The sequence below is a fragment of the Columba livia genome, chromosome 4 (genome assembly GCF_036013475.1).
Source record: "Columba livia isolate bColLiv1 breed racing homer chromosome 4, bColLiv1.pat.W.v2, whole genome shotgun sequence".
In the NCBI taxonomy this organism is placed as follows: Eukaryota; Metazoa; Chordata; class Aves; order Columbiformes; family Columbidae; genus Columba; species Columba livia.
The window spans coordinates 28,179,365-28,199,653 of record NC_088605.1 but is presented as its reverse complement, the minus strand read 5'-3'; the positions used below and the strand labels follow the sequence as shown (position 1 = coordinate 28,199,653).

Below are 20,289 nucleotides of genomic sequence, written 5' to 3'. Positions count from 1 at the left end.
GGCGGGTGCCAGGGCGACGCAGGCTGGCGCGCCGCCGTTGTGGTAACGCAGCGCCGGGTGTCACAGCCGCCCATGGGCCCAAAGCCCGGCCCGGCGGGCTGCCCGCGGGGAACACTCCTCTGCCGCCAGGTGGCGCCGCCAGGTAACGCGTTTCCGAACCGGCGGTAACGACGCGCGTCACACGGCGCAGCGGCACCGCTCGCTGCCTCCCGCGCCGCAAGGGGGCGCCGGCGGGCACCGCGGCACCGGCAACGGCGGCGGCAGAGGAAGATGGCGGCGGCGGCCTCCGAGCAGGTCTGTCCCCGCTGGGAGACAGGCACGGGGACGCGGCAGGGCCGTCCCTGCGGGAGCGAGGGGGGAGCGAGGCCCGCCCCGGTGCCCGCGGCGAGTCGCCCGAGCCGCTGCTCCGGCCGATGGGCGCTGCTTGAGGAGGGGGCGCTCGGGCGGGGGCGCCATGTTCGCGGCGGTTGACGGGGCTGGTTTGGTGCCAGAGCCCTCCGGGGCGGCGGGCGTGGGGGCCGCGACGGGCGCCTCTGTCCCCGTCGCCTCCCGCCGCCTGCCCCAGCCCGGGAGGGGCGGAGCGGGGCGCGGGGGCGCTTCGGAGCCGGGCCCGGCGCGGTCCGGGCGGGACGCGGTGCAGCCCCGGGCCGCGCCGTCGTGCCCGCAGGCGTGAAATCTCTGACAAATACTCTTTGTTTTCGGAATAAAGTGTTGTGGCATTTCCGCGCAGGAGTGTAACTGTCTCGCGTACGCAGGCACTTGCCGCTGGTCAGGGACGCGAGGAGCAGCTGGGCAGGGCGGTCGGTATTTATAGGAGCGCCGTCAGTCTGGGTACAGTGTACAACTATGGTAGCTCAGCGACGGGGTATAAATAAGACTGAAGATCAGATTCGGGCTCAGCCTCAGCATCTGAGGCCTCACACTGGAGCGAAAGCTGAATTTGTCATAAGGGGTGTCCCAGTCACCCGGTCGGAGGGGCGGCACAGGGACTGTCAGCGCCGCACGAGAATGGAGACAACGGGGTGCATCGTGTAGGAGGTTCTGCATCTCCACGGGACTTCGCATCAGAGCGAGCCCATGTGCATACCTGCACGCTGCTGGCGGCAGCAGGTAGGAAATCCCAGATTCTGGGGAGTCCGGTACCAGCCTTGTGTCGGGGCTCAGGAAGCACTGCCTGGTTCTGCAGGGACGCACCAGCAATCGCCGTTGTAACCGTAGTGTCCCAGTCCTGGTGCCGTCTTCTGTTGTGCTGCCTTTATCAGGTGAAAAAACTACAGTGGAGTTCTCTCTCGCCATCAGATATTTTCAGGAATACACTGTCCTCATGACAGGATACTTACTATGCTGTTGTACAAGATTTCTGTTTCTTTTTTCCCAGAGTACAGATCTCTGTTTTCTCTTCAATTCTGAGTTTGTGCAGGGTTACAGTGGCTTCCAGAACATCGTCTAGGAAGCCCTCCATAAACCTGTTCAAGTCAAGCACCTTTCTCAATACCACCTCTTTAGAGAAGAAAACAGAAGACTTTTTAAACATTACATGGATGTAGACAAATAGAAGTGTAATAAGCTTAAGGTGCAGCGTCAACATTCATTTCAGCTGAGCAAACATAGTCCCATCAAGAATATCAAGCCTCTGCTTTGAAGAACTGAACCCTTAAGTAGCAACCTGCTCCATTCAAGGGAGGTGGAAAAAAATTTTGGACAAAGTTATGACAGTATATCAAAGGGGGTTTTTTCCTATGAGTATCTACAACAGTTTCCTCTGCATGTTAGTTTATCACATTGAAGGGATATCCCTTGGAATCTGGTCACTTCAAATGATTAAACTAAAGCTGGACTGGCCAAGGTCCCCATGCCAGCTTTGAAGCCTTACCGTATTTTTCTTAATGCTGCATTCAAGTAATAAAAGTTGAATGCAAACTCTGTGCTATCAAGTAACTGTATCCACCACACTCCTTTTGGATAGATGGATTGAGGGTCTGTCCTGCATTAGCATGGAGGGAACTAAAGTCCTGTGTATTGGTAAATGACGTGCAGGATTATGTCCTGTATCATCCCTAAGAGGTAAAAACTTGATGCAAGTTCTTTACAGCTGTTTTGTTTTGTTTTGTTTTTTTACTGTGACTATGTCACTAATAATTCCTACCTGCCATGTTAAAGATTACATATAAAAACATACATTGCCTGAAAATACCTGTATTTTAATTTTAGTCATAATGTTAGGAGAGATTGCAGTGGTTGTACATGTGTATTCTAAGTGCGGAGTGGCAGACTGAAATATAATACTGAATATAATATGCAATATATTCCACTAGTTAATTCAGATGTATTATTTTTTGCATATGTACATGTGTATCATTGTGATCAACTTACATGCCTTTTAACAGATAATCCATGTTTTGTATTATAGCAAAGTTCTAATGGCCCGGTGAAGAAGTCTATGCGAGAGAAGGCTGTGGAGCGCAGGAACGTTAATAAGGAGCACAACAGTAACTTTAAAGCAGGATACATTCCAATCGATGAAGACCGTCTCCATAAAACAGGCTTACGTGGCAGGAAAGGCAACTTGGCCATTTGTGTGATTGTTCTTCTTTTTATTTTGGCCGTCATCAACCTTATTGTGAGTATAATACTTAGGCTGTAAGCAACATTAGGACGTATTTCATTTTGACACTTTACTAGAGGAATAAAGCTTATTTCAGTGTGACTGAAAAGGACTTAGAATGCACTGAAGGAAATTTTTCATTTATCTCCTTTCTTTTTTGTTCGTTTATAGTCTGGGCAAGATTAGATGGAAGAATCATACTGGTTCTGTCACTATTATTTCAGTTATCATGGCCTCAGCATGTGCTCCATTTATGGAACACAGGAGTAGGAACCTTGAAAGTGACTCTCCATTCACAAAACTCAAACACAGCAAATGTGCGAAGTGTTATTAGTGCAGTACAAATGCATTCGGGATAAACTGCTACACCATGAATATTTTATATAGAATAACAGAGCTGCATGTAAGCATTTGGAATTAACCAGCCACTGCACTCAAAACGTTCATTTTTGTAACCGCCATCTCTTCATTGCTTGATCAATAAGAAGTAATGAGTTATTTTTCATAGCATAATTATTTTTCATCCTTATGAGAAAGTGCTTTCTTATAGTTGAAGAGTAAATATATCCTGAGCTACTTTGTTGAGGAAATTTGTTTATCTTATGATATCACAGTTACCCTTAAACTGGAAAAATATTTAATTATGGGTGTGATTTAATTTCAAATAGATATATAATACAAATTATTTTAGCTGTCATTTCAGATGAGTCTTAAAATGCAAAATGCTTTTCATAATTAAATGTATTCTGATGTTTCCAGCAGGAATTACACATACTGAAGTAAATACACACCTAAAGCTCACTTAACCAACAATATTAATAATTATGTCAAATAAAACATCTAATTAATACGATACTTGTTGTGGGAAGATCCAAATGATCAAAGTAGTATTTGAAAATGTGCGTTTCTCTTTCAGATAACACTGGTTATCTGGGCAGTGATTCGAATCGGTCCCAATGGTTGTGACAGCATGGAGTTCCACGAGAGCGGCTTGTTGCGGTTTAAGCAAGTTTCTGACATGGGCGTTATACATCCCTTATATAAAAGCACCGTAGGAGGGAGACGTAATGAAGATTTGGTGATCACTGGAAATAATCAGCCTGTAAGTTATATCATTAATTTAAAGTTGGTGAGCATCGCTATGGAGTTACACTCACATTATTAATAAATGTTATATCTGAAACATCATTAACTTAAGGACTTTGTTTCTGAAGATTGTGTTTCAGCAAGGAACAACCAAGCTTAGTGTGGAAAAAGACAAAACTTCTATTACCAGCGATATTGGCATGGAATTTGTTGACCCACGGACACAAAATACCTTGTTCAGCACAGACTATGAAACTCATGAGTTTCATCTGCCAAACGGAGTTAAAATCTTGAATGTACAAAAGGCCTCCACAGAAAGGGTTTGTCTCTTTTAACTACTTCTTATTTTTTGTAAAAGCTCATTACAGAATTGCTGTAGTTGTTGAATAAGAAAAAAGTTTTCTAATACAGTCTTTCAAGCATATTTAGAAATTTGACTAAATGTAGCTTAAAATGCAGCTCTGAAAACATAACTCTCCCTAAAAATCAGAACAGAAATAAAAACTGACATAAATGAGTGTTAATCTGTAATACCATACCAAGTAGGGCTGTGTGTCTTTTTATTAAGCAACCCATTTGTTTGTACCTCAATAACTGCTTCAGAAATAAAATTTCTATGGAAAGCTTCTCTGTTTCTAGTAAGAACTTAGAAAAATAATTACTACAACTTCACGTATCATTTTCTCTCTATTGTAGATAAATGTTAATACGATCGGATTTCCGAAGTCTGAGTAAAAGTGTAGAGAGTAATCACAGCATTCTAGGAGTTACATCAGTTCATGGCTTCTAGGTCAAACAAGTTCTTAGTTGGTTTCTACACTAAATATGCTTCACCAGAAAATTTTAAAATCTGAATATTTGTGTGTGTACATTTATAATGTCAGGTCAGACTGATGTTTCTTTCTTGCATATCATCACTTATAATAAAGGCTTTACAGACAGAGTATATCCTGTAGTTCTTTTGTATAACACTAGTAGAGTAGTATTGGCTTTTGTAGAGGGTTGAGTGTGTGTTAGGAAGCATTGAGCTGTTAATGACAAACAGAAGAGAAAATTTGCTTTGCTCTTCTTTGTGCTTTCTCTGCAGGTTAACAATTCAATAGCATGCTCACAAACAAACAAACAAACAAACACATAATCAAAAAAAAACCCTCAGACAAATAACTTTAAATACATAGGAGGAGCAGATTAAATTAAAACAAAGGAATAAGTTTACATAGTCACTCCTAACAGCAAGCCTATATTTGCTACCAGTGTTACAGGTGTTAACCGTGTATCCCATAAAATAGTCATATGAATTGTTATTTTTTATCACAAGCAACATGCAGACATAAACTATTTTACCATTTTACCTACCTTCCAAAATTAAGTAATCCTTGTTTTCAAACATGAACGTGGAAATGGCCAGAAGCTTTACAGGCATAACGGGAGAAGGGCAAAAAGTGCGGTGAAGGTTTTAATTAAATTGTATAGCAATATTTTTAAGGTAATTAAAGTTAATCAGACAAACCCAAGCAGCATTTTCATTGATCTGTAATACACTCTTTTGGTTTATGTTCTCAGATTACCAGCAATGCAACCAGTGATCTCAACATCAAGGTTGATGGCCGTGCTATTGTCCGTGGAAACGAAGGTGTTTTCATCACAGGCAAGACCATTGAGTTTCGAATGGGGGGTAACATGGAACTTAAAGCAGTAAGTATCTCAAGTCAGTGTTTTTTGATCAGCTTAGCTGCAAATTCAGGCTGATAATAAACTAATGTAGCTTTATATGGATTTAAATTTTATATAAAGTAGTCATGCATAAAAGTTTAGTTGCGGTCATTGTATATAGTAAGGTTTTTAAAAGGTGGATTATTACTTTGCTGTTAATTAGCGGTTCAGTAGTTTTCAGGTAAGGATGATTTACTGCTATTAAGACGCTAAAAACCCACAATGCAATTAAAGCTGAGCTAATACCAAAGGAATTCATCTTCTCTTCTGGATGTTTTACTGGAGACAGCAACCTTTGATGGACAAGCAGAGCACACAGGTGGGAGCACAACCTTCTGTGCTGCCACAGCAAAACTCACCAGCATTCATTTAAGATTTTCGGACATTGTTGAGATTGCAGAGAATAGAGAATGATGGAAAAGGTTAACGGAGGATAAAAATAGGGATAAATGCACTTTCATTTAATGTGTGAATTAATTCCGTCTATGAATTCAAACACTGATGTTTCATGTACATATTTTTAGATTTACTGCATTTGCTAATAGGTCTGTCAAGTGAAAAGCCACACTGCTGTCTCTCTCAATATCAATCTGCCATTGGAATAACAAAGTACGTTGCTGATTATAGTTGAGAAATTAACGGGCATTACTCACTAATTTAATTTAAAGAATGAAACCTTGTCATACGTACTTTTCTTTTTGTTCTGTTGATTTCTACAGCCATCCTAATGATGTCATCGATTCATTAAACCATCTTGTTCTTTTTTAAAAACCACCTACCTTATTTAAATTAGAACCTTTGATGTTTTGGTGCTTTTTTTCTCTCTTAATAGGAAAACAGTATTATCCTGAACGGAACCGTGATGGTCAGCCCATCACGACTGCCAAGTTCATCTTATGGGGAACAGTTCAATAACGGCAACTGGCTGCGTTTCAAGCTCTGCATGTGTGCGGATGGGACGCTGTTCAAGGTTCAGGTGACAGGTCATAACATGGGTTGTCAGACTTCTGTCAATCCGTGTGGAACCACGCACTAAAACCACTACCAGGAGAGTTCTCTCTTGTGTTTACATATATTTGTATGAAGTAATTGCATGTCTTCAAGGATTTCTGGTTTTACAGCAGTTTATACTAACACTTATTATATAATACTTTTAAGCAAAGGCTGTTACGTTCAGCAGTATTACGGCATCATCCTGTCAGCCATAACAGCGACACCGATTCAGCAAGCTTTCAGTCTGCATGCATACTGAAGTACCTTCCTGAATTGGGATCAGTAGAATATATTTAAAGAAAGTGATCTTAGCAACAGTCTCGATTGCCTTCAGTTGCCTATAAAGGAGCTTCTTGTTGTATTTCCCAAGACCTTGAGGGCTGCTGAGAACACAACTGCTATCTGAATTACTTCAACAGGAACGTGGATTTGTTGTTTGGAAGTGGATTTGCCTGGGATGGCTGAAGAGGCAAATTTTTGTCTTCGTTTCTTTCCAAAGGCTGATGTAATAATTTCCCCCAAATCATGTGGTTTACCATGTGTGTACTAAGAGAGGGGTAATGGCAGATTCGCTTTAAAATATTGCATTATTTCTGCCATATATCCTCATGTAGTTAAAGAAAAAAATTACGTTAGCACAAATAATATTTGCAAATGAATACCAAGTGTGGAAATGTAACTTTAATTTTGAAATAGCCTTGCGATTATGGAAGTGTTGCTTGAGCTCCTGTTCTATTTGTGCAGTTCAGGGATTCTACAGTTGCTTAATTTATGTGAAGTATTTATAAAGTGTGTGTGTATTAGAAGTATATCTTTTAAAGATGTACTTATAACTTGCTCACTGCCCAAAAAAAGTATTTTCCTGGGTGTGAACAGTGTCTGAATTCATTATTCAACACGTAGTAATCTGAAGCATGACTGTAAGCAGCAGCATCTGAGATCAGATCTCCTTTTTCCCATAAATGTCAGTACTGATGTATTATTGAGAAACTCAGAATTAAATTCTGAAGTTAAAATGCAGGTCTATAATTCTTAATGTGATGGTATCAATCCTGTGACAACAGCATAAATCCATGTGTCAACAGTGAAACTGTTTGTGGCAAACTGGGACCTTACAGAAACTCTTACAGCTTTGTAACTGCCTTTGCAGAGGGAAGGTGTTGTGTACTAAAAGTAGATCTGCTCACTGTAAGTTTCCCACTCCTCCCTCCCCATGTGTTTTCTCCCGTTTAAAATAGTTTTGTTTTGCAGTAACGTCAAGTAACCTTAATGGAGGCCACAAAGGTGACTTTCCAAGTAGTTTTTTTACAAGTTTTTCTAGATAAGCACACACTTCTCTTCCTAACAGTTGAGCAAATGTTACATATTAACTTCAGAATTGGTCATTTGCTAGGGGAAGATAAACTATTTACCCTTGTTTTATAGCTCTCACAGTACATAAAATTCCACAAACTACAAATCAGCTCCTGCTGCAACAAGAACTTTGTGGTATTTCCTGGCAGTCAGTCTGTGCTCATGCAGGATGTGTAGGGGTGGAAGTGATTTCTAGCGGGGCATCCTTAGGTCAGGCATTAAGTGACATGAGAGCCCAGAGGGTCACGTCTCCCTCATTGCTCTACAGCAAAAGCCAGATTTTGATGCTCGGTAGTTGCTGGGGCCTGTGGGGGTGGACAGCAGTGCTGTTCTAACGAAATCAGAATAAACAGTTTAAAATGTAGCAAAAGCCTTTGAATTGCACAGTTTAAAGCTTATGGGAAGGTACCACCATTTTGCATACTGCCTTCATGAACTTCACAGTTTTACTGCAGTTAATATTTCTTAACCACTTCAAGACACATTTTGCTGAAAACACACACACATCTTTGCTGCCAAGTAATGCCCCAATTAGTATCTGTTACAATTAAGAGGAGGAAATAAACTATAACATTTTTAGAATTTTCACTCTTGCTAATGGAAGTTTGTCACTTTTATATATATAAATACACGCATACCTATAAAAATACGAGCAGAAATTCTTCAAATTCAAATTCTTGAAGCTGAAATAGATCTTGAAAATGACAGATACTGCCTCAGTCAGGCAGATTAGACAGGAAGAGCACAGTAAAGCTCACTGGTTAATGCTGCTATACCTTTACTAGTATTGGGTTGTTGCCGTTATCAAGAGTTCTGTTTACAATACTGTACGCAGCGTAGCTGAGGGATGTGTCACAAAGGTACTCGTAAATCATGGTCTGGAGAACTGGTTTTCAAGTGTGGATTTTTTTGCCAAAACTTAGCAAAACCAATCATACAAATACCAAATGAAATAAATTATCAATTTGTTTGACGCTATTTATGTATTGTTAATATATTTTGTTGCCTTCTTTACTCAGTTTGAGAAATCTTGGCACCACATATGCCCTGCGTTGTGCATTTATTTGTGTTTATATTCTAACTGCCTAAGGTACATTTTTCTATGCGTATTTTAAACATCGTGTGGCACCTTATTTCAGTCTCACAGATGCACTTAAGATTCTGTGTGTTTAAAGTACATTCTACATGCCTCCGTGTAAAACAACGTATATGTGAAGAGTTGTCACCATATGGAAAGCTGGTGGTTGTTTGAATAGGTGAAAGACAATTGAATTTCTAGTCTTTGTTTTGAAAAGAAACAATAAATTCTAACATGCAGCCGTGGTGCAGAAGTGTTATTTGTAAGAATATAGTTTCTCATTACAAATACGTTGTTGTGTTACTGACAGGGAAACTAGTGTTTTATTAATTGTAAGTATGAAAATCATTCCACACCTATTTGTCATGGATTGTATCTGGTGGACTTTGCTCAGTGGTAATTGTGTATGATACCTGAAGTGGAGTTCAAAAGTCTTCACTTTTGTTAGTTCACAAGTTCCTGAGAAGCTGCGTTTCTTGACCAAGGGGCTGGAAAAGAAAGAAAAGGTTTGGATTGTTTTTTCGGGAAAGGTGGAGGGAGGGGGAAGGTCACCAGTTTATGAATGTTCTTTTTGAAACATACCTAAGAGTCCAGAACTGCATGTTTAAGGCAAACCGTTGGCAAAGCTTTGAGTATTATTTGCTTGGTGCTGAATTTTTTTTCACGTCAAAGTATTTCTGCTTTCTATTTAACTCTTGTTACGCTGAACTTACCATAATTTTACATTTTATATATAGATACTATGGATAACCTTCACTTGAGTGTCATAGCTGTGATCCTTTACTTTAATCTCCCTGGATCAGTGGGAAGCAAGTCCCAGTGGATTCTTCGTGACACCCATGACCGCTCAGCCTGCCGCTGGGATGGGCAGCTCTCAGTCAATTGTTCTTTTACCGGAATATCTGCTATTCCAGAAGACTTACCACGAAGAGCAATAACAGCTGATTTTAGTTACAATAATATTAAAACTTTTAAATGCACTGATGGAAGAAATGAAGAGTGGATGCTAAAACACCTGAATCTCAGTAACAACCTGATTTCCGAACTCTCCTTAGCTACTTTTAGAAATTTACCTGTTTTAGAAACTCTAAACCTCAATGGTAATGCCATCCACACCCTCATGCTGGACACACATGTCCCTGGGCACGGGTCTAGTAAGTGTGGAAAAGGCTGTTGTGTCCTGCCTGCTTTGAAAGTATTGTCAGCTGAAAGAAATAATCTTAACACAGTTCCAAGAGGTAAGCACTTCAGAATTTTTAAGGACCTCACTCCAAAGGGGTAAGTTGGGTTTGGGTATGGTTCGGTACATCTTGCTGAAGTCAGAATGTGGCTCTCATGTAGTTATGCTTAAGGTGAGGGTAAGTAAGTTACACCTGAGTGCAGATACGGAGACTGAAGCATATGGGTTGGTTTGGATCAGCTGGGGTTTTTTGTACAGTCTTTGCAATCTTAACACCCTCACATCGGTCACATATAACCACATTTATCCTCTGAGAGCCCAAGCAGTCATTTTCCTTGTATAGAAAGGGAGATAAGGATCTTTGGAAAAACACCACCCTCCACAACCCAGTTGTGAACCTTAACAGCAAGAAAATTATGAATCATGAGTTTCATATTACTCTTCAGAAAAAAGTCACTACTCTTAAATAAACCCTGCTCAAATTTCGGTATTTCACAAAGACAGGAAAATGCATTTTGTTCAGTCAAAACGATTTTGCTCTATGCCGTCTGACACCCATGAAAGTGTCACCTTCTAGTAACAAGAGGGGGCTGTAAGTTTTCAGTAAACATTTAGAAAGTGTTTGCTTGTCACTGAACTGTGCCAGACATCACAGCCTTTGTGACGGTCTCTGTCCTTGGAAACAGATGGTTCGCATTGACCAAATCGTGTTTAAATGAAGCAGAAGCTGCAGTACAAGCAACATGATCCTATATATTGTTTGCTGAATTTAACTGATCTCTGGTAACATAATCAGATTCATTAGCTCTAGATTTTGAAAATACTGGGGGGGAGGGGGGGCAGCAAACCAAAACCCCACTTCTCTCACAACGTTAGTCAAAGGGGACAATTTTCCACCTACACAGGGTCCTCAAAGTTCTATTTTTCTCTTTTTTTCATACTAAATAATTCTCTGGCATGCAGGAAAGCGTGTTGCTTAATCATTCTGTAGTATCTGTAAGGTTTCCATATAGACAGTATAGAAAAGCTTACATTATAAAATACATTGATGCAGATTTTGTTTTGATAAATATAACTATACATTACAGGATGCCTCAGTGGATCAGACAGATCAACTCTTTTCTATAAGAGACTCAATTTTTAGATGTTCAAAGTCAAATTGCCATGCATCACCTCACCATACTCCAAGTTGTACTTAAATCCCATAATATTTTAAATACATCCTCAGAACTATTTTCCCTGCTCTGAAATACTTCACTAACATTCTAGTCTGTAACCCTGCAAGAAAACACAAACTCAAGTGCTAAAGCCGAGGGCTTTGGCCACAGAGAACCCCTTCCCACAGCCTCTGCCCCGGTGCTGGGCTGCTGCCACCGCTGCCGCACCAGGGGCTGATTTTGGCACCAGTTTAGCTTCAGGGAAGCACCCGAACAACTATACATGCAGGTACAAGGAAGAACTGATGAACTGCCAGAACTTGTGAATGCCCGTCCTATCACCTACCTCTAGTTTCACAGCAGGAATGAATCATTCTCTCTGCTTTTCACAATAAACCCAAAGATGAATAACTCAGCAAACAGAACAGCAAACCGGAACAAGAGATTTCCAGTGAACCAGATGACACCAAGGGCAAAAATTTTAAGGAGAATTAGTAGCTCGTCAACAGTGCTTTAGTTTAGAGTGACATTCAGGTGTTACAAACTGTGGTGATGCTGAGTGTTCAAGTGCCTGGAACTTGCAGGCTGGAGCTCTGGGGCTGCCTGCACAGCACCTAAGAAAAATGAGGTGTCTCCAGTATTCAAAAGGGCAACTTATGCAAGACAGGTGCTCTTGTATCTAAGATATGCTGAAGAATATACTGTCATGCTTGATAACTCACAGGCAGACTGGCATAAGCAACATGGTTTTGTTTTCAGTCAAGTTTACATCCTATGAATATGGGTCAAATAATTCCACATATGAAAAAAAAAAAACAACATGAACCTGCAGATGGCAATGAATAGGAGATATTGTATCACATTTTGCATCTCCATCTTTTATTTGCAATTAACGTATTTGGATTTTCTAAGCTGAGCGTATTCCACCCTTTTCACACTCCTCCCTTCCTACCTGCAGCTCTCCAGAGAAGCGTGCCCCAGGTACAGAGATCACAGTCAGAATAATCCTGACAGCACAAAGGAATGTTACTGCCTTTATGGAGATGTGCATTTCTAAAACATGCATTGGTTGTGAATGTATTACATGCCAGCTATTGATGCTACACAACTTTTAGAACAGGACAACCACAGAATACGAAAAGCCTGGTGACTGCTCAAACCCTGCAGCTCCTCATTGCAGGAATAGAAGGAATTTTGCCACAAAGAATTTTAAAAAGCCACTTGACACACCTGGGAAAACACAAACATGAAATGTGAAATAGTTTTGCTCTTCCTAGGACTATGCCTGCTGCCATCTCTACAAAGTGTCCATTTGTCATCCAATGGCATACGACAGATTGGGCTGGGGGATTTTCAAAACTGTTCACAGCTGAAGGACATCGACTTGCAAAACAACGAGATAACTAAAATTCATCCGGATGCCTTCAGGGATCTCCACAAATTACAGGTGGTAAAGTGAAATTACTTGCAACCATTCCAATGTTTTGTGTTAATCACTATTAAATATATTAATTGTCAGCTATTCAGCATTATTATATTGGTCTTTGATTATTAATTATCTGGACATGTTCCTGTGTGACCTCATCTAGGTGTCCCTGCTCTGGCAGGGGGATTGGATTAGATGATCTTCTGAGGTCCCTTCCAATCCCAAACATACTGTGATACTGTGATTATATTAGTATACGATTAAAAAAACTAAAGCAAATGGTGAAAATAATAATTACTTGTTTATAATATATATTTGCTTTTCATATACAGGGAAACAGACAGACTTGTAAATATAGAAAAATATAACCATACATTCATCATTTATCTGTGCCACAAACCAACCCATGACTGGCTCAAACACACACACGTCCTTTTCTACCCCATCCCTTCCATGGCAAGAGCCCTGCAGCTTCCCATTCACACAAGGATAGTCTACAACAGGAAAATACTAAGTATACCACCATTTAAACTTTTCTTTTAAATAAAAAACCTTAGAACAGCATTCTTGAAATCCTAACCAGACGTATTGTTCCCGTAACCGCAAAAGTCATTGTACACTAAAATAAACGTAGTTGTTGACATTGCAATTAGGATTCCATTTTAAGGCTTATCAAATTCATTCTGGATTATTTCCAAATAGGTCGTGGATCTCCGTGAAAATGCTCTGACAACCCCTCTACCACAGGTATTAATGAGTTTGAACTTCTTTCAACTTGAAGTGGATTTGTCAAGTAACGCCTGGATATTTAACTGCAGACTAAATGCTTTCAAACATTTATTGCGTTTTCTTTTTGACTCCACGAGGAAAAAATGGAGGATTTCATACAATAAATCTGCCAACAACTCAGAGAAACCTCTGCTATACCTTTCAAGTTCCCATTTAAAGTGCAGTGACAGTGTTTTGCTCAAGCGGGCTGTAATCCCAATGGGGAAGACATCTGTGCTAACCTGTGACCCGGACACCGCCAGGGGTATGTAAAACAGGGACTCTATCCAGACGCTGCTAAAATCCAAATGCATGCAGAATGATCAAAGAAATCTGGTTTAAGAAGTAGATTTCTAAAGATACTGTTTGAAAGCAACCAAACAATTTAACATACAAATCATTTCATTAGAAAGTGGTATACCAGTTAGAATACTTGAAAGTCATAAAAAAGTCTCCGTTCCCTTCCTTCATTAAACTAGTAAGTGATGCCAAATTACACACAGATAAATTCCAGTAAGTAGCTTGCTGCAAATGTATCAGTTAATTCTGGAATGCAAACAAAGGACAGAATAGTGGGGTGGCACTTCTGGGGCACATAGAAAACTGAAAAGGATGCAATAGTGTTTCTAGTGTTCAGTTACAGCAAAATGAAAGTTTATTTGCAAGGAAAAGCGTTCATATTTCTTCTGAAAAAGCACAGCTACTATAGCACACAGCGCACTTAAGAAATTAATCCAGCACTTACAATTAATACAGAACACAAAAGTGTATTTGTGATGTGCCATAAGGCAAAACCGTTTAATGGAGTAGCAGCACTTTGAGATGGGAAGGTTTTCTGCCTGGAACACTCTGTGCCCAAAGGAAAATATCCAGGGTCTATCAGAAATGCCACCCGCTTCGTCTCTTAACAAGGAAAGTCAAGGAAACTCTGATCATGGGATTAAAAACAGCGCAGTGGATGGCACCAAACCCAAACTGGGAACACAAGCAGATCCAAAAGCAGAGGTACATACACCCTGAAAAGCACTCCAAAAGCCAGCAAGCAGCTGTGGCCTACGGTAGCTCAAGTTTGGTACAATACAGGTAGAAACGCCCTTGGTTTTCAAACCTGAGGTAGTCAAAGCAGTAACTACAGGTCAATAACAGTGTCTGGAACACTGACGGTGCAGCTGTGACGTTTTGCCTCACAGCTGCACACGTGAGCACGGCCATGCTGGAGAAGGGCTGGCTGCAAACGGGGATCTCGCACCAGGGAGATCAGTGGAAGTTTCCAGTATCACCCAGAACATCCTTACGTAACTTCAGTGACCTCGTCCCTCACTCACACCATTCTTCTTGTAAAGTCTGCTATTAACACCCCATCTGTCCTGCATTTTAAATGTGGGTGGGGTGAAATAGATGATGGTTTAACAGATACTTGGTATTACGTCAAATGACTACGGACGGATAACAAGAAAATTGATTTTATAATAGATAAATTTATAATAGTTAAAATTATCAAAGATACGTCAGAGTATGTCCTTATAGAAAAAACTCGCAAATCAAGTATCCTGTAAAGATTAAATTTGTATTTTGTTTTATTTCAGGTAATGGAGTCTCTTGGTGGACACCAAAAGGCAGAATTTCAAAAGATAACAATCTTCCTCACGTGGCACTGGATAATATGAATAATTTAGTAATATACAATGCTGAGAAAACTGCTGAAGGGTTATATTTGTGTATTCTTAACACAACAAAGAAGAAATATCTCATGTACAATCTAGAGGTGAAAGAAAGTGTTTCGACATTTTTGCTTAGAAGAGCCCGGGACACTAACAGTGTTTTCAGAAAAGAAAGAACAGAGCAAGACCTTGCGTTGGCCGTCAGCCTCTCGGTGCTCATTACGTTTGTCTGCGCTTTTTGTCTGGGTGCTTTTGCCAGGCCCTACCTTGTGAGCCTGTGGAGGCGCATGCGCAGGAACAAAAATTCAAGTTCAGAACATACTTATTCTAATCAAGCTTTTTCAGATGGAACCTTGAGCAGAGAGCACTCTGCGAGCCACCCAACAAACACGCAGACTCGTTTGTTCATTTGTGATGAGAATTCTTCAAGAAATACATACGTCAGTCCTACAGAAACTTCTTTGTATGAAAGTGTCACTGATAGCGGTGTATATGCACCAAATACTGAAGAGTACCAAAAACAAAGCGATGAGATCAATGTGAAAAAAAGCCCTGTGTTTTCAGACAACAAAGCTAGTACCAGCAATGATGAAAATGTAAACGTTGATGATAACGGACTGTTTTCTGCAAGGATAGATTACAAGAACATCTATGAAGTAACACCAAGAAAATTAATGAGTAATGACATTTCATTGCAGGAAGATGCAAAATATGCAAATAACGAGGACTTGGAGAAGAGCAGGTTCCCTCCCATAACCAGGAGACTGAACAGTGACTCATACTCCAATCACACCAACTCTTCGGATTTAGGTTTATCTTTCACAGGAGACACCAGCTGTGCGTTCCCCACCACACCAACACAGGCGGTTGCACAAGAGCCCAGCAGCAGCAAGGTGAGCACCAGCTCTGCTCTGCTGCAGTCTGAAGTTTCAGCAGGTGTATTTGGCGACAGTTCTTCAGATGAAGGGACTCCATTCACAATGAGTGACTGCAGCTCTTTAGCAGACTTTGAACTGGAAGAACCTGGTGTTAGCGACAACCTGCCAGCCTGTCAGTCGTTACTAGATAGGGCTGACATGAACAGTGGAACTGTGAAGTTCTCAACACTACCTGAGTCTCCAAACATTGATGCTGAACTTTGGCATATTGGGAAAACTGAAGACAAGAACAATGCGTATTTTGAAACCACTATTAATAACAGATCAGATACTGTCATGCCTGAAGCAGCATCACCTCATGCTGATACACGCAGTGACCACACAAGCATGCCAGATTCAGACACAATTAGTTCTTCAAGTCAAGAAGTTCCTGATACGTTTGAACATTTCACCAACCCAGAGTCAACAGTACAAAACTCCATTTCCGATTCTCTCCACAAACAAAATACAGACTTCAGTAAAACGTTACTTTCATTAAAAAATTTTCCCACAAGTGACACAGATACAGAGAACTCTCCTGAAGCAGCTGAATTGCAGCCGTATCGGTTTCCCACTGAACCTCAGCATTCCCTCAGATTCAGCCCCACCGAACAACAAGAAAATGCACCGGAGGGAAGTCCAGACGAGCACAGAGGTGGGATCTCCTCTGAAAAGAATCATGGTGAAGCGGCCATTACATTAAGAAGGAACACGAGCACATCTGAGGAGGATGATGATTTTATTTTTGCTCCCACTGATACTGGTTTGAATGAAATTGTCAAAAAAACATCACTACTGCGTTCCAGCAATGAGTCACCTCTTCAATCTCTGCCTGAACACACAACTGAAGAACATTTCATGGTTATTACAACAGAGAAAGAAAACTTGTTACCACAGGGGACACAGGTGAATACAACTAAGGCCTGTGCAGATAAAATGCAAAGAGGTTTAAATGAGAAAGACCGCAATGGATGCACAGAATTACAGGATACCAGCGACTGCCCTCCACCCAAAGAAACGCAGGCTTGCAATGCGATGGCAGATTTCCTGCACCTTCACTCTTCTGGGAAACCACAATCAGTCTTCAACAGAGAAGATTGTTTCCAGCTGGCTCAGAGTGACAAGAATGCATATTCCTTCTCAGTCCCACAAGACTTCTTCAATGACAGCACACGATACGGTCCATGTTCATTCCCACAAAAGACTGCAGGAGATCCAATCTCCAAAAGCACCGATTCCAGCGAGGCGGAGGATGACGCTACTTTGACAGGACAGGAGAACAATTCTACAACAGCTGTCAACCTCCAAAATTCAAGAGAAAAGCTCAGTCAGAAAAGTCAGACCCATTTAGGACAGGGACAGTTTTTTGTTAAGAAGAAGAGAGCATTTGATGGATTTGCTAATATTTTGCAAAGCAGAACAACCTTCAATAGTTGAGACACGAGAGTGTAATACTGAACTCCCACAGTGTTTATGTTATACAGTAGCTCCAAAGAAACCAATCATGTCTTAAAATGAAATTTGTGACTTATTAATAACTGTTAAATACCATGGTTGGTTGGGGTTTGGGGTTTTGTTTGGTTTTGTGGGTTTTCATTGTGTTTTTTATTCTTTCCCCTCAGTACAACTATCTATCTGCCTTTAACTTCAGAAATGCAAGTTGTGGATTAGACTTAACAATGAGATGTGTAATATAAAGCCTGGATGCATCTAATTTAGTAACACTGTAACTCCAAAGGGTAATTCAGGCCAGAAGCCATGGACTTGTGTTTAGAAGGGCACTTGTAAAAAAAAAAAAAACAAAAATAGACTTTATGGAAAACAACTCATAGCTACTCAAATGAGGAAACTACCCAGTAGTTGTAATTATTAAGCTTTTGCCAAGTTATAATATTTTTTACTCTCTCACCATTGTTGGTACTAAGATATTCAGTTCCTTTAGAATTTGCCACTGATAAGCACTGTTTTATTTTTCTCTGTATAAAATACATGTAACACTGAAACTATTATTACATTATTGCTATTCTTCTGTTTTCCTATGGGACTCACGCCATACAGTGAAATAATACATATTACTGTCTTCTGCTTTTTGAACTAAATTTGTGGATTAAAAGTCTCTCATTTCCAGTTTTGCAAAGACAGGTAAAATCCAAAAAGTATTCCATTATAGTAAAAAATTACTCTTTAATTTGGCAAGAGAGAGAGAGTAATGCAACCCTTCCTTCCCAAAGAATCTGAATAGAATTCAAACCTTGCAGAAGAGCCATTTACAGAGATCCATCTACTGATGGGAGATGACCTGCAGTTTGCAGATGTGATGACATGGGCAGAGTAATTAAAAAAAGAGACAATCTATTATTACTAAGCTATAATTCTCTACAAAAGAGGCTCCTATAGCCACTTCAGAATTCTACTGAGAGGGGACAATCAAGAGCAGCTCAAAACTGCTGTATTAGAATATCAGTAGCTTGATATATGGTAACTTTTTCAAAGCAAACGGTAACAAACGTAAACCAATTTTTTCTCTGAATATGGCCCAAGGCCCTTTTACCATACAGAGAATCATTGATATAGTCCTTGAAGGGGAATGTCGTCACGAAGGGGAACAGACCCAGGTTCCCTGGAAACGCAGGAGGTGGCCAGCATCTCTGGGAAAACTGTGACCAAGACACAATTCACTAAAAACTCCACACAGAAGGAACACATTTCAGTTGCAGCAGATGAGGAGCAAGTCCAGTGGCATGGTACATTTTTGAAACTGTATTTAAAGAGAAAGCTAGGAAAGAACAAAGAGATGCTGACAGAAGGCAATCATTTTTTTTAACTTCAGGTACTTGGACCTAAAAAACCCCCACGTATTGCAAATACTTAACAGGCAAGAAAGAGCAGCTAAACGAGACCAGTGCTGATACTATTTTATCTCTTGAAAAATGTTTCCTCTAGTGTCTTGAGTTCCTTTTCAATAATTGTTTTACACATCTAGTGTCACAATTATCAGTTAAACATTTACTGAGCCAAGTCACCTACTCTTTTATCTCCTATTGGATTGTTTGTTGTTGGGGTTTTCTGTGGTGCAGTTTTTGGTGGGGTTTTGTTGTTTGTGGTTTGGTTTGTTTTTGTTATTGTTTCTCACTGATTGTTTCAAAATCTGTAACATAGCTCAGAATAGCTTCTATGGCAGTTTCAGGCAGGTGTTTCATGAATTGATTGAGGTCACCACAGTATTTGCGAATAACTACTCAGTTACATCTGCAGTTCAATTACAAGCAATCCATCTGCTGTCATCACACAGATCTTCTTGTTTTCCAAGTAGTTCTTGAAAGATTTCTGTTCTTTTTGCTCCAGTACTCAGTGAATCTAAACCAATAACTAAGAAGTATTTTTAAGAGTGGGTACTGGCTTCATTCTTTCAGCAAAAGTCCGCTCAAGAACCAAGGATGAAATAATCTTCTGAATAAATTTATAATCTGTCATCAAATTATTCATGAGTTTAAGGGTCTGGGTTTTTTTCTGGTTTTCAAACATAGGAAAAAATTCACACATTTAACTGTCCAGAATTGTTCATACAGTCTGAGTAGACAAGAACTAAGCGACAGAACGCTCAAATCTGCAAAAATCACTGCATTCCCAGAAATATTAAAAATACAGTAACTCTAAAATAAAGTGTGTTTCTCAGTACAAGTCATTCCTTGATTATATATATGCCTGTAGGTGTTATACCCTGTTCTACTGCAATTTTTCTCTCCTAATCCCCACATAGCCTCAATACTCATGTAATGCCTTAGCTTCTATTGAATTGGAGGCTGCTGTTTTCAGAGAACAGTATGTAACATAAAAAACAACTGTTTTTAGAGGCTGTAAGTAAAGAACCAGGTAATTTGGGCATGATTCCTCATAGGAACAGCTACATAGCTGCTAGGAGCAGAAAACAGAACAGTGTTTCCTCAACACCAGCACTTTTCTTAGGACACATAACCAGCTCATTGTAAATCTCATCACACACAGAAGTTACTTGTGGCCAAAGAAACTTTAAAAATGGAATACGTAGAAAAAGTACAGACTTGCTCTTTATGGTATGTGTAAGGTTTCAAACACCGTGTTGACAGACCTCTCCAACATCTGTCACCTTTTGGCTGCGCCATCTGCTAAGAAGTTAAGAAACCCAACTACGTAAGCAAGACAATTTAATGGATCGTGGGGAAAAAAATGTTTGAGTGGCTCTATTGATGTCTCATACAGAGCAATGTTTTGTCATTTGTTTCTGATGCCATTCAGCAGACTTTCAAAATATATATTGGAAAACTATTTTCTCATCTTTTTTCTGACCATGGGAATGCTGCAGTGGCGATGCT

At 40.3% G+C, this 20,289-nt stretch overlaps 2 protein-coding genes across 4 annotated transcripts; both read left to right on the top strand.

The window, feature by feature from the left end:
* The first annotated feature begins 3 nt into the window (after positions 1-3).
* SGCB (sarcoglycan beta) lies at positions 4-9,067 on the top strand. 3 transcript variants are annotated; one of them, XM_065060876.1, is made up of 6 exons: positions 4-142; positions 2,411-2,620; positions 3,522-3,707; positions 3,820-4,011; positions 5,255-5,386; positions 6,237-9,067. In XM_065060876.1, the coding sequence occupies exons 2-6, from the start codon at positions 2,441-2,443 to the stop codon at positions 6,438-6,440; spliced, it is 894 nt and encodes a 297-aa protein (XP_064916948.1). In that variant the 5' UTR covers positions 4-142; positions 2,411-2,440; the 3' UTR covers positions 6,441-9,067. The 3 variants fall into 3 exon arrangements, with proteins under 3 accessions (XP_064916948.1, XP_064916947.1, XP_013227725.3); XM_065060875.1 differs by lacking the exon at positions 4-142 and adding an exon at positions 149-294; XM_013372271.3 differs by lacking the exon at positions 4-142 and adding an exon at positions 1,090-1,110.
* A 503-nt stretch (positions 9,068-9,570) lies between these two features.
* LRRC66 (leucine rich repeat containing 66) lies at positions 9,571-19,418 on the top strand. Its single transcript, XM_021285935.2, has 4 exons — positions 9,571-10,066; positions 12,443-12,612; positions 13,294-13,624; positions 14,946-19,418. The coding sequence occupies exons 1-4, from the start codon at positions 9,571-9,573 to the stop codon at positions 17,372-17,374; spliced, it is 3,426 nt and encodes a 1,141-aa protein (XP_021141610.2). The 3' UTR covers positions 17,375-19,418.
* Positions 19,419-20,289: the final 871 nt, after the last annotated feature.

Coding starts and splice junctions, on each gene's coding strand:
- SGCB (XM_065060875.1), top strand. CDS start 271: ATGGCGGCGGCGGCCTCCGAGCAG. Junction 2,621..3,521: donor TGGCCGTCATCAACCTTATT/GTGAGTATAATA, acceptor TTTCTCTTTCAG/ATAACACTGGTTATCTGGGC. Junction 4,012..5,254: donor AAAAGGCCTCCACAGAAAGG/GTTTGTCTCTTT, acceptor TTATGTTCTCAG/ATTACCAGCAATGCAACCAG.
- LRRC66 (XM_021285935.2), top strand. CDS start 9,571: ATGGATAACCTTCACTTGAGTGTCATAGCTGTGATCCTTTACTTTAAT. Junction 12,613..13,293: donor GGGATCTCCACAAATTACAG/GTGGTAAAGTGA, acceptor ATTTCCAAATAG/GTCGTGGATCTCCGTGAAAA. Junction 13,625..14,945: donor TGACCCGGACACCGCCAGGG/GTATGTAAAACA, acceptor GTTTTATTTCAG/GTAATGGAGTCTCTTGGTGG.